Here is a 26,999-nt window from a genome sequence, read left to right on the forward strand (position 1 = left end):
TAAAGAAATGAGCAAAAGACATGAACAGACACTTTTCCAAAGAAGACATCTACATGGCTAACAGATACATGAAAAGATGCTCAACATCATTCATCATCAGGGAGATACAAATTAAAACACAGTGAGATACCTCACACCACCTCACACCTATCATATTGGCTAAAATTAAGAAATCAGGAAACAATGGATGTTGGTGAGAATGCAGAGGAAAGGGAACACTTTTGTACTGGTGGTGGGAATGCAAACTGGTGCAGCCACTCTGGAAAGCAGTATGGAGGCTCTTCAAAAAATTAAAATAGAGCTACCCTACAACCTAGCAATTGCACTACTAGGGATATATCCAAAGGATACAAAAATGCTAATTCAAAGGGGCACATGTATCCCAATGTTTATAGCAACACTATCAACAATAGCCAAATTGTGGAAAGAGCCCAAATGTCCTTTGAATGACAAATGGATAAAGAAGATGTGTATATATACACAATGGAATATTGGCAATCAAAAAGAATGAAATCTTGCCATTTGTAAAAATTGCAACAATGGGGATGGAACTAGAGTGTAGTATGCTAAGTGAAATAAGTCAGTCAGAGAAAGATAAACATCACGATTTCACTCATATGTGGAATTTAAGAAACAAAACAGATGAACATAAAGAAAGGGAAGGAAAAATAAGATAAAAAGAGAGAGGCAAACCATAAGAGACCCTTAAATACAGAGAGCAAACTTATTGGATGGGTTGCTGGATGGGTGTTGGGTGGGGGGAGTGGGCTTACTGGGTGATGCACATTAAGGGGGGCACTAGTTAGGGGTGCATGGGTGGCTCAGTTGGTTGAGTGTCCGACTCGTGGTTTCGGCTCAGGTCATAATCTTATGGTTTTGTGAGTTCGAGCCCCACATAGGGCTCTGTGCTGACAGAACAGAGCTTGCTTGGGATTTTCTCTCTCCCTCTTTTTCTGCCATCCCCCCATTCACACTGTCTCTGTCTTTCTCAAAAATAAATAAACTTTAACAACAACAACAAAAAGGAAGCACTTGTTGGGATGAACACTGGGTGTTATATGTAAGTGATGAATCATTAAATTATACTTCTGAAATCATTATTACATTATATGTTAACTAATGTGGATTTAAATGAAATTTAAAAATTAAAAAATAAAACACCCCCTCCACCTCAAAACTTATTTCTGTGAATGAAAGCCTGATTATATCCTACCAAGCACACTCTCTGACAAAGTATACTTCTTTAAGAAGTAACCCTGAATAAACTTTATGGGAAACAAGTCATACTTACCACTGCCAGCCGTTTCTGAGGCTTCAGACGCAGTAGAAATGTTGTCTGAAAATCTCTCCTCTGTGGTGTTCATATAACTGAGGCCGCCACCTCCGATTCTATCTTCACTTTGCTCTATAGAGTGTACTGCTGTTCCAAATGAGTGTTTTCCTCCATTCAGAATAGATGATGGCTCAATTACAACAGGGCTGGCATCCTAAAAATCATGAAGTCAGAGATTTAGGCATAAGATGAATCCCCAAATTATCTATTGCTTCTAATTCTCCTATAGTTAGCTACCACCAATTAAGAACATTTTTTTAATAGAGAAGATACAATTTTTTAAAATATTTTTTAATGTTTTGCTTTATTTTTGGGAGAGAGAGCACGAGCAGGAGAGGGGCAGAGAGAGAGGGAGACACAGAATCCGAGGCAGGCTCCAGGCTCTGAGCTGTCAGCACAGAGCCCAACGCTTGGCTCGAACTCACAAGCAGCGAGATCATGACCTGAGCCAAAGCCGGACGCTCAACCGACTGAGCCACCCAGGCCCCCCCAAGAACATTTTACCATATAACTAAATTTTAATTTCTTCAAAGGGGAAGAGGTGGACTGGGAACATATTGCAAAGCACTCTGTAACACAAAGTGAGTGAATGAATGAGTGAGTGAGTGATGTATGTATATATGTATTTTTGAAGTAATCTTATGCCCAATGTGGGGCTTAAACGCATAACCCTGAGATCAAGAGTCACATGCTCTACCAACTGAGCCAGCCAGTCAGGTGCCCCCGACATAAAATTATTTAGAGTTTATTCTGTTGAAAATTGAAAACCACGGAAGATTTTTTTTGATATTAAAAAATTAAATATTTGCTCTTTTTATTATTACAGATTATAGTGTTACTGTAGGAAATCTAGAAAAATATGAACAAAAATATTACAAGTATTCAGATTCCAGCATTTAGCATTAGTTGACACTTTGATGTGTTTATTTTTTTGTGACTGAAAACATGTATGTATATGTAAAAAATAAATAGCATGGAGTACATAGTTAGAATTATGGGGAGTGCTGTGACATACCAGCTATTCGGCCTTTCACAGTAAGTAAATTTCTAAGCTCCAGTTTCTTCAGGAGTACAAATCAGGATAATATTCGTATTTATCTTAGAGTTATTGCAAAGATTACATGAGCAACACATGTAAAGTGCCTGGCATTTAGTAAATGTGAACTATCATTCTGGTTGTTATTAAATTTTATTTTTTTAATTTTTATTATTAAAATGTTTTTTATTTTATTCATTTTTGAGAGAGAGAGAGAGAGAGAGAGAGAGAGAAAGTGAGAGTGCAAGCAGGGGAAGGGCAGAGAGAGGGGAACAAAGGATCTGAAGCAAGTTCCATGCTGACAGCAGAGAGCCCAAGGCAGGGCTGGAACTCATGAACTGCGAGATCATGACCTGATGACCTGAGCCAAAGTCAGAAGCTTAACTGACTGAGTCAGCTAGGCACCCCAATATGTATTACATTTAAAAAACAGCATATGGTTTCTTTTTCTTTCACTTAACATTATATTCACAGGATTTTCCTGTGAGAGGGTTTCAAACAGGGGAACACTATAATCCATTTTTTGCTTTAAAACTACAGAAAGGACTAGAGACAGAAACTGAAAATTGAGACACAAGTTAGAAGACTCCTACAATAATTCAAGGCAAGAGATGATAAGCTACTATACCATAAAGCTAGATTCAGAAATAAGGAGATGGAGAGAACATGGACTTAGGATATGTAGGAAGTGAAAAAAATTGACAACTACATGAAAAAGAGGCAAAGATAATTCCAGAGTAGAACCTGAGGTGCTGGTGAAGACAACTAGATGGGAGCTGACACTTTCATAAGGTAAAGTATGTGAGTTAATGGGATCATTTGGGGAAAGAGCTTATTTGGGAATATTCTTGTTTGAGTTACCTAGACACTTGAGTCCTGTGTTCAGGACAGAAAAAGAGGCTAAATATAAAATTCTGGAGCTCAAGAGACTTCCTAAAGCATAAGAAAATGTTGTATGTAGAACAATGAGAGAACAATATTTACAGAATAGGCAATGGAAGAATCTGAGAAGGACACTGAATCTGAATGATGAGAGAGAAATCAAGAGATTTTGCAGTACCAGAAGCAGAGACTGCTTGCATAGAATTATTTGCTACTAAGTTTAGTAATGGAAAAACAGAAAGATAAGACTTGCAGAGAAGCAGGAGGAAAGGTGCTATGAGAATGTGCATTGTGAATGTTTTTAGAAGATTAGGATATTTGTAATTGAGAGGGGAAAGAGAAAGACTGAAGGAATTAACCAGTAAAACAAGATCCCGTAGGCATCTGAGGAGATACACAAGAGCATGGGTAGAAGAACTCAAGTGGCATTCAGTAAACACTGACATGCATTTTAGTAGATAAAATTGATCACTGAAGGCACTGCTCATAAAGTAAATAATTGCAACCCAAGAAAAAAAACACATCAAATTTAAAAGACAAACTCCAAGTAACAGCATAGCAATAGCACAGTGGGTGCTTTAGTTTCTTTTAATGCAATTATAGCATCTCTAATTTTAGCCCAAACAGGGAGACACTGTATCAACATTTTATTATATGCTTTCTCCTCTTTGATCTATAAACCAGGTGAATACCATCAATTTGTAGATCCTTCAGAAGCCAGTTCTGAAGAAATTTCAGTGCCTTTAATAGAGTGGCAAGAAGAATGAGAATAAAACCCAGGTTTCTACAGCCCAATTCACTTTATGGATTAAATTTTTAAAAACAGCAATTGTTTAAAACTTCAAACAATTCAGAAGTATACAAATTCATATTTTAAGTTTTATTTATTTTGAGAGAGAGAGTGAGAGAGAGAGAGAGAGAGAGAGAGAGCAAGCAGGGGAGGGGCAGAGAGGGAGAGAGGGAGGGAGGGAGGAAGAGAGAATCCCAAGCAGGCTCTTCACTGTCAGTGTGGAGCCCAATGCAGGGCTCAAACCCACGAACTGTCAGTGGGATTCTCGGTCTCCCTCTGCACTCCCGCCCTGCCCGTGCTCTCTCTTTTAAAATAAATAAACATCTTAAAAAAAAAAAAAAAAAAAAAAAACAGATTAATGTGCTAATCTAATACTTGATCTGCTGATATAACATTTAATAACTTCTCTTTTTAACAGAGAACAGGCTTTAACACTAGTCTTTAAAGGGCAACACTATTTAGCTAGAATTTGATATTATATCTTATTTTCACTGAATTTATTTTTATTTGACCTATTTCTGGAGTGTGACACTGATTTTCTATTTAAGATAGTGATATAGGGGTGCCTGGGTGGCTCAGTCGGTTAAGCATCCGACTTCAGCTTAGGTCATGATCTCGCGGTCCGTGAGTTCGAGCCCTGCATCAAGCCCTGTACTGACAGCTCAGAGCCTGGAGCCTGCTTCAGATTCTGTGTCTCCCTCTCTCCCTCTGTCCCTACCCTGCTCGTGCTCTGTCTCTCTCTGTCTCAAAGATAAACATTAAAAATATTAAAAAAAAAAAAAAAAAGATAGTGATATAAAGTTTACTTTTAAAATATTTACATAAAAATGATAAAATATAATTAAAATGATAAAGTTACTTACATAAACGTATTAAGCAAATAATAGCATGGGTATTATATGGCAAAATAAGATGACCACAGTACAGAAATGACTAGAAATTGGGAATCTACATTAAATAGGATTTTGGGTCATTGGCATATACACACACACACACACACACACACACACACACACACATATATATATATACACACACATACATATATATATACACACACACACACACACACACACACACATATATATATTTTTTAAGTAAGTTCTATGCCTAACGTGGGGCTTGAACTCATAATCCAGAGACTGAAGAATTGCATGCTCTATCGACTGAGCCAGTCAGGCACCCCATAGTATTTTAAATTACACTATCCATCAAAGTCAAAATTGTATGGACAACAGAACAAAAGAACCAAAATGACTCATGGCCAAAGAAGTAGACATGTAAATTAGGTTTGAGTAGTTTACATCATTTATCATACGTTTGGCTTTCAGTGTGTGGATTTCACAGCAATTTCTTAGAGATAATACTTATTTTCTCAAAGTTTTTCTGATATTGAGTTCATATCAGCAAAAATGCATTAAATTTAGATTTCAAAAGAAATTTTCAGTGAACAAAAATGACTTATATTACTCCAATGGTTTCTGATTTATTAGGTTTGGAGTGGAACAGAGGCATTTCTTTTCTTTTTTTTAAAAGGTCTTTATGTGATCCTATTATGCAGTCAAAATTGATAGCCATTGTCCTAGTGAGGATTATTGTCTCAAACTTCTGTTTTCATAATGTGCTGCAAATACTGAGAGTATAGTAGTAACTGATTGCTTATTGAATGTATTACTTGCTCCGGAACTTGCTTTTCAGTTCCAATAGTTGATTTTTTTTTTTTTTTTTTTTCTTATCTGCCAATACAGTCTTCTTCCTTCGGGGAGAGATATTCTGGAATTTCTCTTTTAGCGGTTCTCCAACTTAGTGGCACATTAGCATCACTTGGGAAGCTTTTAAAATCCCAAGGCCAAGGTGGCACCCAAATCAATTAAATCAGAATTTCTGAGGGTGAGATCAGGGCACCAGGTGTTTTTCTTTTAACCCAGGTGATTCCAGTGCACAGTCAAGTCAGAGAACCACTTTTCTGGAACAATGTGCACACCCCTGAAAAAGTGGCAAATTACATATAGGCTATTTGCTTTGTATTCAATGTCTTCCACATAAAAATAAATAAAATCTGAGAAGGAATAGAGGTCATGGGGGAAGGATGCTCTCAGGATAAGGCAATATGCCTACCACATGGCCTACTGTCAGTCCCACCCACCAGGTCTGAACACAGGTTCTCTTCTTGGCAGTGAATTTAGGTTCTGATTCCTTATTAACTAGACAATCCCATTTCTACAGGGTTTATAGTTGTGATTCCCACAGTCTTCTACCAATTCTCTGATCTCAGGAACAAGATTACATGGAATGGGATAGAGAGGAAGATAAAGAATCCTAAAACTTAACAACCCACAGAGGTCAGTCTCCCTTGTTTAAAGATCAAGGGCCCAAAGCCAAACTCAATCTGGGGTGTGGGTGTAAGGAGTGAGTTGCTAACCAAGATACAAACTGCCTCTAAAAACAGCTGGGAAGGGGGCCTGGATGACTTGGTCACTTAAGCATCTGACTTCAGCTCAGGTCATGATCTCATGTTTCGTGAGTTCGAGCCCCACACTGGGCTCTCTGCTCTTAGTGTAGAGCTTGCTTTGGATCTTCTGTCTCCCTCTCTCTCTCTGCCCTTACCTCACTCATGCTCGTTCGCTCTCTGTCAAAAGTAAACATTAAAAAAATAATAAAGTTAAGCTCTTCTTAAAAAAATAAATAAAATTAAAACTCTAAACAGATTCAGATTTTAGTGAGCTTTTGGGTCATTTACTTCTTTCCTATAAAGAAGGAGTAAGACTGATAGCATAGCCATTTTGAAAGAATAACTTTTGAAAAATTAAAGTCTTCTCCTAGATCACTCTGTTATCGTCCAGAAAAATCACTTTATTTTTGCTGTAACTGTTCTTGACCTTAAATGGTGGGTGCATAACTATCACATGGTTGACAGGAAACTCTTTTTAAAATTTATATTCATTTCTCTATTCCATTTATTTTAAGTTTGTTTATGCACTATAATTACTTTAAGTTTTACAATAATTTAGCAATAGAATGATTTTAATAGCTTATCAGAGACTGAAATCTTTGCTGCCAGTGACTGCACACTGTACCATATGCTTTTAACATGGTGCAGTGAATGATAACCTTTTTAGACTTAGAGAATAAGAGCTTTTCTTCACTTATTTCCCACTGTTCCAACTAGAGTGGTCTGTCTTCTCACTGTCTGACTTTCTTTGCTATTCTAGGAATCTACTGGTCTCGGTGTCCGGCACTGACTGAAACTGTCATCATTACTCAGGTTCTTTCTTCTTTCCCCTTCCTCCTCTATTTTTCAGGTCATTGCTTCCACTCTTGCTTTCGGTGAAATTATCAACATTTTCAGTCAACTAATCTTTCCTTCTGCATGTTAAGCAAACCAATAATAGTCATATACTGTAGTCACTGGCTCTTTCTGAGAGTGTTATTTCCAGTTGCTCTGGAAATTTTTTTCCCCTAAATATCAAAGGATCTTTTGTTTTGTTTTTAGTGACTTCTGGCTCTGGAACTATTAGCAACTGTCCTGTGTTTTTAAGAAGATAGGTCTCTACAGTAGATAAGGTTTCACCCAGGGTGAAAATTTTCCTCATTCTCTTGAGTCGATGATTCCTAAAAGGGCTATGTGGCACTTTAACATACGATAATTCTACTTTGAGCATTTCATGATTCCTTCTGAGTTGTATCAAATGATTAATGATGTTCCAAAATAAGGGTCAGGATTCATTTTCTTCTCTATCAGTGATGATGCTACTTCTTTTTACACATATGTATATTCCAAGTATTAATTAACTTAAGCAACTACTAGTTATGCCAATTTTATATTACATCAGTCTGCAATGCTGGTTTTCAAAAAATGGAAGGCAGTATAGAGTAACGGAAAAAGCACTAAGGTAGGAATCAAGAGACCCAAGCTCTAGAAATCTAGATTGAGTAATAAAGTAATTGCCTAATACAACTCTGTGCAATTACAAAACCTAAAGAGACCTCAGAGGCTTTGTCTATAAATTCAAAAAAGAGAAGTGCTTCAAATGTTTCTTAGATTAGAAGCATTATGTAATAATAATAAATCATAATAAACAATAAGACTAGTACATGAGTACTAGTACTCATGAGTACTAGTACTCATGAGTACTAGTACATGAGTAGTAATACTGCTCCCTCAGTTCTCAAACAGGAGGAAAGACAAACATATATACTACAATGATGACAAACAGAAAAGATTTCACCATTTCTCCTCATTTACATTTTTACAAAGGGAGATTTCACATGGTAGAAATACCTTTGGCTCATTAATGAACAGATTGCATGAGCATATCAAATATTCAACCTCAAGTCAATCATAGCAAATTTGAGGTAAACCACTACAGAGTATGCCATTTTATGGAGACATTGACTAAAGCTAATTGATGGTCTTATTAGGTGGGCAGATTAAGCCCACAGTAAGATCAAATTATCCAAAACAATAAAAACACCAATTAATTTTTCTTAAACAAAGTATTTCCCAAAATTGCTATATACTGCAAAGGTAAATAGAAATCATTAATTACTATTGCTACTGCTGCTAAAACCACTGTTAATATTACTACCATTACTTCCCTAACTTTACATAGGGTTTCTACTTGCCAGGCATGGGGCCAAGTGCTTCTTTATAACAACCCTATTTAAATAATCTTGTTGTTCATATGAAGAAACTGAGGTAGGGAAAGGATAAGTAACTTGTTTAAAGTCATACAGCAAGTAGCAGGTCCAGGACTCTACACAAGGAGTACAAGCTCACTGCTATTATCCTATACTGTTTTCTCAGGCTATTAGGTAATATTTCAGTACTTACTATGTACCAGACACTGTCCTAAAATGCTTCATAGGGGCGTCTGGGTGGCTCAGTCAGTTGAGCGTCCGACTTCCGCTCAGGTCATGATCTCACAGTTTGTGGGTTTGAGCCCCACATCAGGCTCTGTGCTGACTGCTCAGAGCCTGGAGCCTGCTTTGGATTCTGTGTTTCTATCTGTCCCTCCCTGCTCACGCTCTCTCTCTCAAAAATAAACAAACATTAAAAAAATTTTTTTGTTTTAAATGCTTCACATGTATCAGCTCCTTTAATCTTCTTAACATGCTATGATGCAGGTTACTGTTCTTTATCTCATTTTACAGATGAGGCCCAGAATGTCATTTTTTAAAATAGTTATTTGCATATAAAACAAAGTTACCTTTTATTTACTAAAGATCACTTTTCTAATACATATCTTCAGAAAAGACTGCTCTTACTCAATTTACATTTTTCCCCCTTATTAAGTAAGTTGCCTTAAGTCTCTGCTACTTTTCCCTACACATAAATTGATACCTTTCTCACAACAGTTAACCAGTTTCATTTTAAAGTAAACTTTAAGTCTGCATTTGACAGACATACTAGACAACAATACAGAATGCCACAGTGGAGAGAATATGATACTTAAGTGTAGATTTCCACCTCTATATCTCTCCCTTACTACCCTCCACTAATTCTTTTCATGCACAGAAGGGTTATGAGAAGCAAGAGCAAATCAGGTTTGTGTTCTCAACACTGCACTTCTGTCTATTTATGAGAGATGTGCTGCTAAAAACAAGACCTCTACCATGTTCCTACAGGAAATAAAAATAACACTTCAAAACACAAAATGAGGATTTTCTTTGAGTCTGTAGCCAGTAAGACTTTAATAAACATTAATTCTAAGGCCAATTTAAGAATATAAAGAACAAAAAGCATTTCAAGAAAGACTTGATGCTTTACCTCAATGTTTTCATTTTCTACCTACAATCACCATCATTACCTCCTACAAGGTTTGAAGTCATTTGCCTACTTCTCCTTCAAAAACATCAGTCTATTTTTTCCAATTAACATATTTTATATGTGAAAACACAATATTAAACTCTGCAAAATGGAAAAAGAACCAGTTAGAATAATGAAGTAAATAATGTGAACATCTACTAATATTCTGATAAATAAGCAATGACACAAAAGGACATACAGGAAAAAATATGAATCAAACTATCAGGTTAGTGATCATTTGGTTGGTGACCATTTGGTAACTAACGATGAATCTATAGATCAACTGGCTCTCCAAAAATGGGAGAAATATGATTCCTAGCATTACTCTGAGTCTTTTCATACTGAAGAAAAATCCATTCTTTGTTTTACATAAGACTCTAGGGGTGCCTGGGTGGCTCTGTCAGTTAAGCATCTAACTCTTGACTTTGGCTCAGGTCATGATCTCATAGTTCATGAGATTGAGTCCACTGACAGTATGGAGCCTGCTTGGGATTCTCTCTCCCTCTCTCTCTGCCTCTCCCTCACTCGCGTGTGATCTCTCTCAAAATAAACAATCAAAATACACACATACATACATAAAGACTCTAGAATTTTCACTGAGAATTCCTCTTTTAACTTTTTATTTGGAACAATGGCAGATTATCATTTAGAAACTGAATCTAATGTTAGTCCTGAAATTAACTTTGTTGAACAGAAAAATCAACACTTCTTACCCAAGGGTCTTCAACATTTTGATGAAAAAGGTGAACAAATGAAGGATAAGGTAAATGATGTGGTTGAGATACCACTGGCTTAAAAGTCAGACCTTAGGTTTGATCCCAGTAAGCAAGATATTTAGGTCACCTTTAATTTCAGCCTTAGGTACATCACAGGTAAAATGAATATAATACCACTTTTCTCCCAGGGATATTGTGAGCATTAAATGAGATATGTAAAATGCATATACATGCACCCATGCGTCCATTATCACCTTCCTCACAGAGTTGTTTCAAGGCAGGAAATTTATGTGGCAGTACAAGCACAGAGCTTGGTCTATAGCAAATATATCACACAGGTACTCATTTCTTTCCCCATCAAATCCTCATCTATGTAGAAGGATTTTATTACTGGCCAGGAGCCACCAAAGTCTGATAGAGTTGAAAATCCTATGAAATATTACATAGGGGGGGGGTCATACTCACATATTTGACATATTCTTTCCACTGCTGCCACCACTGCATGGAGATGATAAACCAATTGTGTCCTGGTTGCAGACCATACCTGCTCTCTCGTTCTAACCATCCTCTGTACATACAAAAGACATTCAGTATATCAAATAATATGAAACAGATGACCACACATCCACAAATTATCATTAGAAATTTTTACAAAGGAAAAACATGACACATATACTTGGGGGACTGCCATAGTTTAAATTAGTGAAACACTGGTAAGCCAAATTTAGGAGTCCTAAATACCACTATCAGGCTTCACACTGATGTTTTAAAAACAGCTTTACTGAAGACTAACTTACATAACACAAAATTTACCTGAATTCAGCGTACAGCTCAATGATTTTGGTAAATTTATAAACATGTGCAACCATCACCAGAATCCAATCCTAGAATATTTCAATTACCCCCAAAAGCTATCCTGTACCCACATTTAGTCAAGTTACATTACCACCCTCAGCCCAGGAAACTACCAGTCTATTTTCTATCTCTTACAATTTGCCCTTTTCTGAACATTTCATATACATGGAATAATACAACACATGGTCTTTTATACCTGGCCTCTTTTCCTTACCATAATGTTTTTGAGGTTCATCTATGTTGCAGCAGATATCATTAGTTTGTGCCTTTTAATTCCATTCCAAATATTACTTAAAATCATTCCAAAGGTCTGTATACACATTTTGTTTATCTACCTAACATCTGATAATCTGAAACTGGCAATCTATTTTCCAAAGTGGCTGCACCATTTAACATTCCCATCAGTAAGGTACAATGGTTCTAGTTTTTCCACATTCTTGGTAACACTTGTTATTGCCTGTCTTTTCTATCAAACGTTCAAGTGGGTATGAAGTGGTAACACATGGTGATTTAAAAAAAACTTTTACAGAGGAGAAATTCATAACATAAGGTGTTGATTGCCTATTTTGAATGTACTAATGCCAGTGGACTGTTATGCTTTAAATGGTCACTTTTATGTTATGCGTATTTCTCCAAAACATTTTCATACATCCCAACTGAGTAGTGATACATTAGGCAGTTATTTCCTATTATTCCCTTCCCCCAGCCCTTGACAATCACCATTCTGTTCTCTTTATCTATTCACTTACTTATTCTGGATATTTCGTATAAATAGAATCATACAATATGTGACCTCTTATATCTGACTTTTTTCATTTGTGAGGTTCATCCATGTTGCTGCACGTAGGAATACATCGTTCCTTTTTACAGCTGAATAATATTCCACAGTATGCATATACCACATTGTGTTTACCTATTCATCCACTGATGGCTACTTGGGCTGTTTCCAATTACTACTTATTGTATACAGTGTTGCTGTGAACATTTGTTTACAAGTATTTGAGTCCCTGTTTTCAACTCTTTGGGGTATATACCTAGAAGTGGAATTGCCAGGTTACATGGGATTCCATGTTGAGGAACTACCAACTTTTCCACACAGCAGCTATACCATTTTATATTTCCACAGTGTCCCAATTTCTCCACATCCTTACAAAATTATTTTCCATTTTTTTAAATTATAAACATCCTAGTAAGTGCAAAGCAGAATCATTGTGGTTTTTGAGTTGCATTTCCTTAATGACTAATGATTTTGAGTATCTTTTTACGTGCTCGATGACCATTTGTAGGTCATCTCTGGAGAAATGTGTATTCAAGTCCTTTACCCAGTTTTTAATTGAGTTTTCTTTTTGTTAGTGAGCTGTAGGAGTTAGTTAGTTGACCCCTGGTTAGTTGACCCCTGGCAGATCTGTGATTTACAAATATTATCTCCATTTTATAGGTTGTTTTGTCACTTTCTTGACAATGTCCTTTGATAAACACAAGTTAAAAAAATTTTTTTAATACTTATTTATTTTTGAGAGAGAGAGAGAGAGAGAGAGAGAGAGAGAGAAAGCAGGGGAGGGAGGGAGGGAGGGAGGGAGGGAGGGAGAGAGAGAGAGAGAGAGAGAGAGAGAGAGAGAGAGAGAGAAAGGGAGATACAGAATCTGAAGCAGTCTCCAGGCTCTGAGCTGTCAGCAGAGCCTGACATGGGTCATGAACTCACGAACCATGAGATCATGACCTGAGTTGAAGTCAGATGCTTAACTGACTGAGACACCCAGACGCCCTGATAAACAGTTTAAAATTTTGATGGTCAGGGGCACTTGAGTGGCTCAGTTGGTTAAGCGTCCCACTCTTGATTTCAGCTCAGGTCATGATCCCACAGTTCCTGAGTTTGAGCCCCTCAATGGGCTCTGCACTGACAGTGTAGAGCCTGTTTGGGATTCTCTCTCTGTCCTCTCTCTCTGCCCCTCCCCCCTGCTCACGTGTGCACAATCCTTCTCTCTCAAAATAAACTTAAATTAAAAAAATAAAAATAAATAAATTTTGATGGTCAAATTTATCTATTTTTTCTTTGGTTGCGCATGGTTTTTGTTGTCACACGTAAGAATTCAACTTAAAATCCAAATCACTTTTGAAAAAAATATTTTTCCTAGATACAGAATAAAAGTACCATTCTGCTCACTCCTGGATTCCAAGATTTCTGATGAGAAACCTGCTGTTAATCTTATTGAAGATCTACTGCATGTGGTGGGTAGCTTTTCTCTTGCTACTTTAAAAATTTTCTGTCTCTGGCTTCTGATCATCTGATTAAAATGAGTCTTGGTGTAAATCACTTACAGTATTATCCTTCTTGGAGCTCGATGAGCTTTTCTAATGTTTAGGTTCATATCATTTATCAAGTGTGGGGAGTTTGGACCCATTATTTCTTCAAGTATTCTGCCACTTTTTCTCTTCTCCTTCTGGGATTCCTATGTGTATGATGGTATGGTTGCTGCTATTTCAACAGGTCCACTAAACTCTGTTCATTTCCCTTAGTTCTTTTGTCTTTCTACTACTCAGTCTCAATAGCTTCAATTGACCTATCTTTAGATTTTAACTCCTCTCAAACCAGGCTTTATAGTTCTTGATATATAAAAAGAGTGTAAAAAAACATTTCTAGCTTGTAGGCTGTATAAAATCAGGTAGTGGACCAAAGTTAGCCAATGGGCCACAGTGTAATAATCCATGGCTTAACATATAGTCTGTCCTAGACAATATCACATGTGTACTTGAATATGTACCCTGCTGTTGTCGGGTGGAGTGTTCTGCTGCTGGGTGCATATACATTTACAACTTTTATATTTTCCTGAAGAACTGCAACTTACCATTATAAAATGTCTGTGTAGTAACAATTCTTTGTCTAAAAGCCATTTTTTCCTAAATATGCATGGTTATATTTATTTCAGCATTTTACTTTGAATCTATTTGTGTCTTTGAATCTCAAGTATTTGGATTAAAAAAAATCAGTCTAGCTTTTGATAATTGTTTAATCCAATTATATTTAAAGTAATTATTGATATGGATTTGTGCCTACCATTTTGTTACTTGTTTTCTATTTATCTCAAGTATTTTTAATTTTCTATTCCTCCTTTACTTCCTTCTTTTGTATTAGATTGTTCTGTATTAGATAGCATATCATTTTAATTATCTTTTTAAAGAAACTATATTTGGGATTATATGCTTATGGCTGCTTTAGAGTTACAAAATAAAGCTTAACACATGCTACTTCAGATTAATACTAATTTATTTCAGTAAAATATAGATGCTGTTCAAATATAGCTCTAGTTCCCATTCTCTTGGTTGTATTATTGTCATGCATATGACGTCTTTTTATCATGTAAGAACAACATAGCTTTCAAATTATTGTCTTATGATTTTGTATTTTAAGTCAGTAAAAAGGTGAAACAGAAATGTATTGGTATATCATTATGTTTACTGGTGCTCTATATTTCTTTATGTAATTCAAATTATTGTCTGGGGTCACTTTGTTTTAGCATGAAGAAGTTCCTTCAATATTTTAAGTATTTTATTCCTTCAGTATTTAAGACATGTTAACTAGCAATAGTGTTTGTATGGACTGTTTTCAAATTACCTTAATTTCTGAAGGATAATTCTGCTGGATAAAGAATTCTGGGTTAACAGTTTTCCCCTTTCAACACTCTGAATGTCATCACACTGCCTACCGACCCCTATCATTTCTAAAAGAAAAAAAAAAAAAGGTCAGCCATTAATCTTATTGCCTTCTACAGAAGGAGTCATTTTTCTCTTCCTGCTTTTAAGATCCTCATTGTAACTTTGAACAGTTTGACTGTGATATGTTTAGATGTGGATCTGTTTTTAACCTGCTTGCAGTTTGTTGGGCTTCTTGGATTAGTGACTTTCAATACTTTTAGAAGATCCAGCCATTATTTTGTCAAATATTTTTTCCTGCTCCTTTCCTCCTTTTGGGACTTCCATTATGTGTGTATTGGTATACCTGTCTCTGGTGTTTCACACACCTCAGGTTCTGTTCATTTTTATTTATTCTCTCTGCTCTTCATACTGGAAAATCTCTATTGATCTATATTCTATTTTTCTGATTATTTCTCTGCAACTCTAATCGGTTGCTGAGTCCCTGTAGCGAATTTTCATTTCATTTATTGTAATTTTCAACTCCAGGATTCCATTGAGTTCACTTTTAAAATTTTTATCTCCTTATTGATATTTTATATTTGACTAGTTATTGTCATTATATTTTCCTTTAAATCTTTAAACAAAGATTCCTTTAGCACTGAAAACATTTATAACAACTGCTGTGAAATCTTTGTGTCCTAAGTCAAACATCTGAGGCTACTTCAGTGACAGTTTCTATTATCTAGTGTTGTCACCACCACCACCACGGTATATGGGTCACGTTTTCTATTTTTTGTATGTTTCATGATCTTCTGTTATTGAGAACTGGACATATTTGATATATGTTTCACCAACTCTGGATTCTGATACCACCTGTGTGTTTTGCCTTGTGACTTCCTGGACTAATTCTAGAGTCTGTTTCCCCTGCAGTGTGAGGCAGCTCAGTTTTATTATTTTTTACATTTAAGTTTGGCTTCCTTGGGAACAGCATAATTTACTGATCAGACAATAACTGGTGAGGGGCTATGCTGAAACATCTTGAGCCAGTAATACACTTTTTCTTGATGGAAGAGTTCGCAGTTTGAAAAATGATGCGAAGTTCAGGCAGATAACGAACTTCCTTGGTTTTTACTTTTTGCATGTGCAAGGTCTCACATTCAATCAGGAATGAATAGATAGCTACAGTCCTCCTTGGTTTCTGCTGAGCTTGGGCCTAGCCTTGTATATGAGCAGGCTTCCAGATCATTTGTGATATGGTGAAATATATCAATACTCATTAGGGTCATCTTGTTCCCTGGATCTCTTGGTTAAAATTTTGACTGGCCTGTCAGTCTGATGTTTTCCTTAATCAGTATCTCAACCCCAAGCTAATGATGTTCCCTGATTGCCAACATGATTGTCATATATATTTATATGACATATAAATATTGTCAAATTATGACTATATATATATAAATTACTTGTTTATATATATACACACACAAATATAAATATTGTGTATATGCACAATTTTCTTGGGCAGGCATTCATGCCTGTCCTATTCCAAATTAAGTCAGCCTTGTCATCTCTGCCTTGGTAAAACTACCATGTTGGGTAGGAAGGAATGGGAACAGCCCCAAGTAAAATTACCACAGATTCCCATTATCCTTACCAAGGTTTAGTGGTTTTTCTTGAATAAATGCTTCCCAATTGTCGAATAGCTTTGGTCCATTTCCAAAGTCCTAAAATAGCTGGCTGACAATTTTGTACAATGTTCTATTTTGTCCAGTTGCTTTTCAGGGAGGATATGCTGACATCTTCACTCAGCCATTGCAGAAATACTAATTTTGATATAAATTACTGATTCTTTAAGTTAGAGAGAAATATTTCTTTCATCTCATTGCATATATACCAACCCGATTCATACTTTAAAAATCATCCGACAAATTCAAATGAATTTCTAGGAGTAAAAATGCAGGCAAAATAACACAAAACTCAAAAGTCAAAAATGAAATGAACACTTTGGAATCTAGAATTTAAAATTCAGATTTAGTAAAAATAAGGAATACAGAGGCAGATTATTTGTGTTTGCAATGAAAAAAGTCATTGACTTGATCCTGCCACTTCCATGCAATTTTTGGTAATAAGTTCCTCAACTTTTGTGTTCTCAGTTTCCTCTTCTATAAAATGGGATGGTGATACTAATTTAAAGCAGTTATTCTTTTTTTTTTTTTTTTTTTTTTATTTATTTTTGGGACAGAGAGAGACAGAGCATGAACGGGGGAGGGGCAGAGAGAGAGAGGGAGACACAGAATCGGAAACAGGCTCCAGGCTCCGAGCCATCAGCCCAGAGCCTGACGCGGGGCTCGAACTCACGGACCGCGAGATCGTGACCTGGCTGAAGTCGGACGCTTAACCGACTGCGCCACCCAGGCGCCCCTTTTTTAATATAATTTATTGTCAAAATGGTTTCTGTACAACACCCAGTGCTCATCCCAACAAGTTAAAGCAGTTATTCTAAGGAATAGATGAAATAATGCAAATGGAACTACTGTGTAAAGAACAAAGTTCTATAAAAACATGAGATTTTACCAGTATTATATTTTAAAATAGGGATGCTATAAGCATTTGCAAAATAATTAAACCAAGAAATGTATATACAGGTTATACAGCATTTTTTAAAGTTTTTATTTTAATTCCAGTTAGCTAACATACAATGTTATTTTAGTTTCAGGTGTACAATATACTGATTCAGATTCAACAATTCCATACATCACCTGGTGCTTATCTAGATAGCATTCTTAATATGTATACTAAGTCATACTGACTTCAGAAGATATTAGCATGTGATGAAATTAGATTACAATACTGTAAGAAAAAGCTACTGCAGCTACATAAAAGCCTTTCAGTATTTCTTTACCATATCTCATTTGTACATTTCAATGTACTTTAAAATTTTATTTTATGACAGTTAAAAATCAGAAAAAATCAAGACAACACTGTCAACATCTGAATACAAGATGAGTAAATAAGAATGAGTTTTCTGAGCATGAAAATTAAAATGACTACATGAGACTAGAGTTTTTATGAAAACATTTTCAAAATGGATACAGCTAAAAATTCTTTTAAAAAATAACCATTTTTTAAAAGAACCCAGTTTTTGTTAAGTTCATTTATTTTAAGAGAGAGAGAGAGAGCAGGGGATGGGCAGAGAGAGGTGGGGAGAGAGAAAATCTGAAGCAGGCTCCATGCTCTCAGCACAGAGCCCGATGCAGGACTCAAACCCATGAACTCTGAGGTCATCACCTGAGCTGAAATCAAGAGTCAGACACTTAAGTGACTGAGCCACCCAAGTGCCCCTAAAAGAATCTATTTTACAAAGATGGAAAATATATTTGCTACTTAAATTAATCTGAATCTCAATTGGCATTTCTCTTTAAATGTTAACTACATAATCCTTCCGGTCCTCAGGTATTCCAAACAACTCTATTCAGTATACTCTCTTATCAAGCAGTCATACACCAGAAGAAACTACTGAAAAATTTGCATACACACTAGTTTCAAGAGTAAGTGACAAACTATATATTGAATTTATTCTAAAAGCCAAGTTTAATAGTGATTCAGTCTTGTTTCTGAAACTTCCTACACAAAAGTAGTAACACTAAAGCAATGAAAGATACTTGATATATTAAAAATTGAATTATAGCCATAAAAATATGCAGGCCTATTAACCTAGATATTTCACCTCAAGTAATACTGCCTAAATAAAAACCTAACCAAAGACATACAGAATTTATTACTAAATTACTAAATTATATTAAATAGAGATTAAAAAATAGGGGATGAATGGGGCCTACTAGCCAGTCATTTAAATTATAAAAGGCTTTTATTGATATGTAAAAGTCTCATTTGATGTAATCTGCAGTGAAAATGGAGGCCAAAAGTAAAAGAGTGTTTTGAAATATCCTTCGTTCTTTCCTTTTATTTAAAAAAATTTTTTTTAATGTTTATTTATTTATTTATTTATTTTAAAGTTTATTTATTTTTGAGACAGAGAAAGACAGAGCATGAACGGGGGAGGGTCACAGAGAGAGGGAGACACAGAATCTGAAACAGGCTCCAGGCTCTGAGCTGTCAGCACAGAGCCCGACACGGGGCTCGAACCCACTGACCGTGAGATCGTGACCTGAGCCGAAGTCGGACGCTTAACCGACCAAGCCACCCAGGCGCCCCTTAATGTTTATTTTTGAAGAAGAGAGAGAGTGTGAGCAGAAAGAGAGGGAGACACAGAATCCAAAGCAGGCTCCAGGCTCTGAGCCATCAGCACAGAGCCCAATGCAGGGTTCGAACCCACGAACTGAGAGATCATGACCTGGGCCAAAGTTGGACGCTTAACTGACTGAGCCACCCAGGTGCCCCCCTTTCTTTCTTTTAAATGTTTATTTACTTTTGAGAGACACAGTGTGAGTGGGCTAGAAGCAGAGAGAGGAAGACACAGAATCCAAAGGAGGCTCCAGGCTCTGAGCTATCAGCACAGAGCCTGACATGGGGCTTGAACTCACAAATGACCTGAGATCATGACCTGAAGTAAAGTCAGACACTTAACTGACCGAGCCACGCAGGCATCACGAAATATTCTCATTTTTAAAAAAACATTTACAAATCCCATCAGAGGCATACATATGTGAGTATATGAATATAAAAGTGTCAATAGTGCAACCATTAACAAAATGAAAAGGCAATCTATGGAGTGGAAGGAAATATTTGCAAACCACAGATCCAATAAGGGCTTATATCCAAAAAAAAAAAAAAAAAAAAAATATATATATATATATATATACACACACACATATATATATGAAATTCATTACCACTTAATAGTAAAAAGATAATAATAATCCAATTTAAAATGGGAAAGAACCTGAATAGATGTTTTTCTAAAAAGGACATACAAATGGCCAAAAGCTACATGAAAAGGTACTCAACACCACTAATTATCAGGGAAATACAACTCAAAACCACAATGAGGTACTACTGCATGCCTGTTAGGATGGCTATTATCAAAAAGACCAGAGAGAATATCCATTCACAGATGTGGAGAAAAAAAGAATCCTTATACACTGTTGATGGGAATATAAACTGGAATAGTCACTATAAAAACTAGGTTTCACATGAAATCAAAAAAAGAACTACCATATGATCCAGCAATCCTACTTCAGGGTATAAAACCAAAGGAAACAAAATCATGATCTTGAAGATGATAGCTTTACTTCCATATTCATTGCAGCATTATTCACAAAAGCCAAGGTGTGCTAACAACCTATGTGTACAATAATGAATGAATGGATAAACAAAATGTGGTGTGTATGTGTGTATATATATATATATATATATATATATATATATATGTATGATAGAAACAAAATGTGGTGTATATATATACACATACATATATATATGTATATGATGGAATATTATCCAGTCTTAAGAGGAAATCCTGTCATTTACAACAAAATGCATGAGTCTGGAAGGCATTACACTAAGTGAAATAAGGCAGGCAAAGACAGACAAATATTGCATGGTATATCACTTATATGCAGAATCTTAAAAAAAAAAAAAGAGTTGAATTCAGAAACAGAGAGTAGAAGAGCAGTTGCTGGAGGCTGGGAGAATACAGACAGGCTGATAAAAGGGTACAAACTTTTATAAGATAAATAAAGTTTGAAGATGTGATGTATAATATGGTGACTACAGTTGATAACACTGTAGTGTATAACTGAAATTTGCGTTAGCAGAGAGTAGACCTTAAATATTCTTACAATTAAAAAAAAAGGGATCCAAAATCTATAAAGAACTTATCAAACTCAACACCCAAAAAACAAATAATCCAGTGAAGAAATGGGCAAAAGACATACATAGGCACTTCTCTAAAGAAGACATCCACATGGCATACCAACAAATGAAAAAATGCTCAACATCACTCATCATCAGGGAAATACGAATCAAAACCACAATGAGATACCACCTGACACCTGTCAGAATGGCTAACATTAACAACTCAGGCAACAACAGATGTTGGCAAGGATGCGGAGAAAGAGGATCTCTTTTGCACTGCTGGTGGGAATGCAAACTGGTGTAGCCACTCTGGAAAACAGTATGGAGATCCCTCCAAAAATTAAAAATAGCACTACCCTACGACCCAGAAATTGCACTACTAGGTATTTATCCAAGGGATACAGATATGCTGTTTCGTAGGGGCACATACACCCCAATGTTTATAGCAGCACTATCAACAATAGCCAAAGTATGGAAAGAGCCCAAATGTCCATCGATGGATGAATGGATAAAGGTGTGGTGTGTGTGTATATATATATATATATATATATATATATACACACATACATACATACAATGGAGTATTACTCGGTAATCAAAAAGAATGAAATCTTGCCATTTGCAACTATGTGGATGGAATTGGCAAAATTAGAGAAAGGCAAAGATCATATGACTTCACTCATATGAGGACTTTAAGATACAAAACAGGTGAACATAAGGGAAGGGAAGTAAAAATAATATAAAAACAGGGAGGGGGATAAACATAAGAGACTCTTAAAAATGGAGAACAAACAGAAGGTTACTGGAGGGATTGTGGGGGGGGGGGTGGGTTAAATGGTTAAGGGGCATTAAGGAATCTACTCCTGAAATAATTGTTGCACTATATGCTAACTTGGATGTAAATTAAAAAAATAAATTTAAAAAAAGGAAATATGTGAGGGAATAGTGATGGATATGTTAACTTGATGGTTGGAATCCTTTCACAATCCGTACCCATATCAAATCAAATTGTACACTTTAAATATTTTACAATTTTAGATATCAATTACACCTCAATACAGTTGAAAAAATGTCAACAGCAATTACCTATAAATACAGAGATGATGGGCTTTTTTTTGCTTCTTTTTATTTAGCTTTACTTTATAAAAACCTTTTTACAATAAACATGAACTATTTTGTAGTAAGGAAAAATTGCAACCTTTCATCTTATAAAATATCTTTTTTTTTAAAGTTTTTTTATTTTGGGAGAGACAGCATGCACATGTGAGCAGAGGAGGGGCAGAGAAAGAGAGAGGGAGAGAATCCCAGGCAGGCTCAGGACTATCAGCACAGAGCCCGACATGGGGCTCAATCTCATGAACCGTGAGATCATGACCTGAGCTGAAACCGAAAGGACGCTTAACGTCTGAGCCACCCAGGTGTCCCTAAGATGTCTTTCTTATTTCAAAAAATTAAATTCAGTACTTGGTGCAATTTTAAAGCTAAAGAGAATATGATTTCTAAATTAATCCAATCCCTTGGTTAGGAAATTATTTTAACAAAAATATTTCAATATAAACTAATTTGGAGAAACAAGGTGTCACTATAATGATTATATTAAAATGGGACATGTTACTTAATAACAATATATTTCAAGTGTCGGAAATTTCAACTATATAATGAAAAGTACACTGATTGAAACTATAAACTTACCTAATAATTTGTCCTTCTTCTTCAGGAGTAGCTGGTCTTAACCCCAGAACTATGTGACATACCTAGAGAAAAAAGTGGTAAATCAAACTTCACGGGTGCCAATGACTGGACTGTATAAAATTTCACATGCTCTGCATGAGTTCCATTTTGTAGATGGGAATCTGAATTAGCAGTAGCTTTCAACTGATGAATTATCAATGTTTGAACTTTAAACTTGAGCTGTTTGTTTGTTTTCTAAACAAACTATTTCAATAGAGGCCAACTTCCAAATCTCTGTGTGAGACAGGAAAGAAAGGAAGGGAGGGAGGAAAACGGAGATAGAGACAGAGACAGAAGAAAAGAACTATTTACCAGAACATTTCATTAATACTATGTATTTTAAGATATCTCACACAGGGAATATGATTTTCTTTCCTGAAATCTGAAGAGCAAATCATGGCACTCAAGGAGAAAGGCGAGGGGAGATGCAGAGGATATAGGAGACAAAAAATATGGGTAGCATTTCAGTTTAATCAGTTCAAAGAGAAAAAATTATTGCCACTAATGCTAAATAAGCTTTTTAAAAATATACTTTTTAAGGCTCATTTCCTCTATGTGGTTTCTCTAAATATCATCAACAGATGTAATTTTTCAATATTTTCTCATGAAAAATTTCAAAAACACAGAAAAGTTTAAAGAATTTAACACTGAACATGTCATACCCATTATCTAGATTCTAACATTAACGTTTTATTATACTTGCATCTATCCATTAATTCATCCATCCTTAATTTTTGGATGCATTTCAAAGTAAATTACAGACAGTAGTACAGCTCTTTATAAATACATCAGCATGGCTAACATTAACCAGAGAGTTCAAGATCTGTTTACAGTTTTACCTTTTGAGGTGACATTTACGTAACAACAAAATCCACAAATTGGGTTTTTGAGATTTATCTATTTAGAGTAAGTAGTTCATTGTCATTACTAAGTAGTAGTCCATTGTTTGAACACACCACTGTTTTATCCATTCTCATATTGACAGATATTTGAGCTTTTGAAACCTATTTTTCTAAGCAAACTTATAGAAAATGGAAATACACATGCTTACAAGTGAACAAATCTTAAGTGTACAGTTCAACAACTTTTCACAAAGTAATATCTATGAAACCCAGTAAAAAAACAACTGCTATCTCACCCAAAGCCCACTTTGGGTTCCTTCACAGACACCACTGCACCTCTCTGATGTATCCACTATCCTGAATACTATCACCATAGAATAGGTTTGGCATGCTTTTGAACTTTTTGGTTTAGTGTTTTCAGCTCAAGTTTATGTAAGATTCATCCATGTTGTTGGGTGTAGCAATATTAGACTTATTTTCCAGTGCTTTAAAGTATACCACTGTATGCACATGCCACAATCTACTTACTATGTATTTATTTATTAATAAGTATTTGGGTCATTTTCTGGGGTTTTTTGGGCTACAACAAATAGTGATTTTAAGAACTTACTTGTAGGTCTTTTGGCGCCCAGATAACACCAGTTTCTGTAGGTTTTACATATGGAGTAGACTTTACGGGTCACCAGGTAAATATATGTTCAACTTTCATAAATACTGCCAAACAATTTCCAATGTGTTTGTAATAATTTACAATTATTACAAATTGTACAATTACATCCTATTGGCAATATATGAGAGTTCCAGGTGCTTGTTATCCTCACCAATACTTCATATCACTTAAAAACTAACCATTCTGGGGTATGTCTACTGAATTTCACATGTGGTTTTAATAAGTATGTCCATGATGACTAAGGAGCTCCTTTTCATTTATTAACTACTGGGACATTCTGTTTTGTGAAGCATCTCTTCAGGATTTTTTTTCACATTTTTATATTGAAGTTTTGCCTTTTTCTCATTGATTTTTATTCTTTGTATGCCCTAGATACAAGTCTTGTCAGATGCAGGTTTCATAAATATCTTCTCCCACTGCATAACTTATCTTTTCACTTTTTAAATGGTAGCTCCTCACTTAAAAAAAAAAAATGACTTGTTGTTTATTTAGCTTTTTGTTTTGTTTTGGGGGTTTTTTGTAGATATTTTATTTTTATTTTTTTTAATATATGAAATTTATTGTCAAATTGGTTTCCATACAATACCCAGTGCTCATCCCAACAGGTGCCCTCCTCAATACCCATCTCCCACCCCCCATCAGCCCTCAGTTTGTTCTCAGTTTTTAAGAGTCTCTTATGCTTTGGCTCTCTCCCACTCTAACCTCTTTTTTTTTTTTTTTTTTTCCTTCCCCTCCCCCATGGGTTCCTGTTAAGTTTCTCAGGATCCACATAAGAGTGAACACATATGGTATCTGTCTTTCTCTGTATGGCTTATTTCACTTAGCATAACACTCTCCAGTTCCATCCACATTGCTACAAAGAGCCATATTTCATTCTTTCTCATTGCCACATAGTACTCCATTGTGTATATAAACCACAATTTCTTTATCCATTCATCAGTTGATGGACATTTAGGCTCTTTACATAATTTGTTTATTTAGTTTTGAGAGACAGAGACAGAGTGAGCATGAGTGGGGTAGGTGCAGCGCAGGGGGTGGGGTGGGGGAGGGAACAACAACACGGGATCTGAAGGAGGCTCTGTGCAGACAGCAGAGAGCCCAATGCGGGCTCAAACTAACTGTGAGTTCATGACCTGAGCCAAATGGAGACACTTAATCGACTTAGCCACCCAGGTGCCCCTAAAAAAATTCTTAATTTTACTGAAGTCCAACTTAGAAACTTTTGCTTTGTGGTTAATGCTTTCTGTGTCCTAAGAAGTCTTTGCCACCTCAAAGGCACTAAAATATTCTTGCAAATTATTTTCTAGATGCTTTATCTTTACCTTTCAAATTTATTAGATTTATAATCCCACTTGGATTAATCTTGATATATGGGTAAGAAGGAAGAATAATAATGCATTTTTCCCCACAGAGATACCAATTGACCCAGTACACCATTTATTGAAAAGATCACCCCTTCCCATATGCAATGCAAAGTCTTCTTTGTTATAAGTCAGGTGATCACATACATGTAGGTCTGTTTAAAAACTCTCAATAGTGTTCCACCGGTCTATTTGTCTACCTTCACGCAGGTATCACATCGTCTTAATACTACTGTTTTATACTAAGTCCTAATATCTGGTAATGTAAGTCCTCTAACATCGTTCTTTACATTATCCTGGTTGCATTTGGCCTTTTCCACTTCTGTATGTACTTAGAATCAGCTTGTCCAGTTCCACAAAAACAATGACAACAATAGGCTTTTTGGCATTTTGATTGTGAATGCGCCACATCTACAAACCTATTTATTTATTTATTTATTTATTTATTTATTTATTTTTAAATATAATTTATTGTCAAATGGCTAACATACAGTGTGTAAAAGTGTGCTCTTGGTTTTGGGGATAGATTCCTGTGGTTCACCGCTTACATACAACAACCAGTGCTCATCCCAACAAGTGCCCTTCTTAATGACCATCACCCATTTTCCCCTCTCCCCCAAGCCCATCAATCCTCAGTTTGTTCTCTGTATTTAAGAGTCTCTTATGATTTGCCTCCCTCCCTCTCTGTTTATAACTAATTTTTTCCCTTTCCCTTCCCCCATAATCTTCTGTTAAGTTTCTCAAGATCCACATATGAGTCAAAACATATGGTATCTGTCTTTCTCTGACTTATTTCACTTAGCATAATACCTTCCAGTTCCATCCATGTTGCTACAAATGGCATGATTTCATTCTTTCTCAATGCCAAGTAGTATTCCATTGTAAATATAAACCACATCTTCTTTATCCATTCATCAGTTGATGGACATTTAGGGTCTTTCCATAATTTGGCTATTGTTGAGAGTGCTGCTATAAACATTGGGGTATATGTACCCCTGTGAATCAGCACTCCTGTATCCTTTGGATAAATTCCTAGTAGTGCTATTGCTGGGTCATGGGGTAGTTCTATTTTTAATTTTTTGAGGACCCTCCACACTGTTTTCCAGACGGCTGCACCAGTCTGCATTCCCACCAACAGTGTAAGATGGTTCCCATTTCTCCACATCCTCACCAGCATCTGTTGTTTCCTGAGTTGTTAATTTTAGCCACTCTGACTGGTGTAAAGTGGTATCTTATTGTGGTTTTGATTTGTATTTCCCTGATGATTAAGTGACATTGAGCATCTTTTCATATGTGTCTGTTGGCCATCTGGATGTCTTCTTTGGAAAAGTGTCTATTCATGTCTTCTGCCCATTTCTTCACCGGATTATTTGTTTTTCGGGTGTGGAGTTTGATGAGTTCTTCATAGATTTTGGATACTAACCCTTTATCTGATAAGTCATTTGCATATATCTTTTCCCATTCCATCGGTTGCCTTTTAGTTTTGTTGACTGTTTACTTTGCAGTGCAGAAGCTTTTTATCTTCAT

General features: G+C 35.9%; 1 protein-coding gene and 1 long non-coding RNA gene across 3 annotated transcripts in view; one reads left to right on the plus strand and one right to left on the minus strand.

Moving 5' to 3' along the window:
• Positions 1-26,999, minus strand: part of USP32 (ubiquitin specific peptidase 32) — a 233,469-nt gene that overhangs the window by 53,173 nt on the left and 153,297 nt on the right. For both annotated transcript variants that reach the window (XM_060646580.2, XM_060646581.3), the window contains exons 11-13: positions 22,561-22,622; positions 11,032-11,134; positions 1,292-1,487 (exon numbers count right to left, since the gene is read on the minus strand). In XM_060646580.2, coding sequence (XP_060502563.1) covers positions 1,292-1,487; positions 11,032-11,134; positions 22,561-22,622 — 361 coding nt within the window. The remainder of the gene's footprint in view (positions 1-1,291; positions 1,488-11,031; positions 11,135-22,560; positions 22,623-26,999) is intronic.
• The window catches only part of LOC132687943 (uncharacterized), a 117,413-nt gene continuing 100,940 nt past the window's right edge, over positions 10,527-26,999 (plus strand). The window contains exons 1-2 of the long non-coding RNA XR_009614349.2: positions 10,527-10,613; positions 13,557-13,650. This is a non-coding gene — a long non-coding RNA (uncharacterized LOC132687943). The remainder of the gene's footprint in view (positions 10,614-13,556; positions 13,651-26,999) is intronic.

Source organism: Panthera onca, chromosome E1 (genome assembly GCF_046562875.1).
Source record: "Panthera onca isolate mPanOnc1 chromosome E1, mPanOnc1 haplotype 2, whole genome shotgun sequence".
Taxonomy (NCBI): domain Eukaryota; kingdom Metazoa; phylum Chordata; class Mammalia; order Carnivora; family Felidae; genus Panthera; species Panthera onca.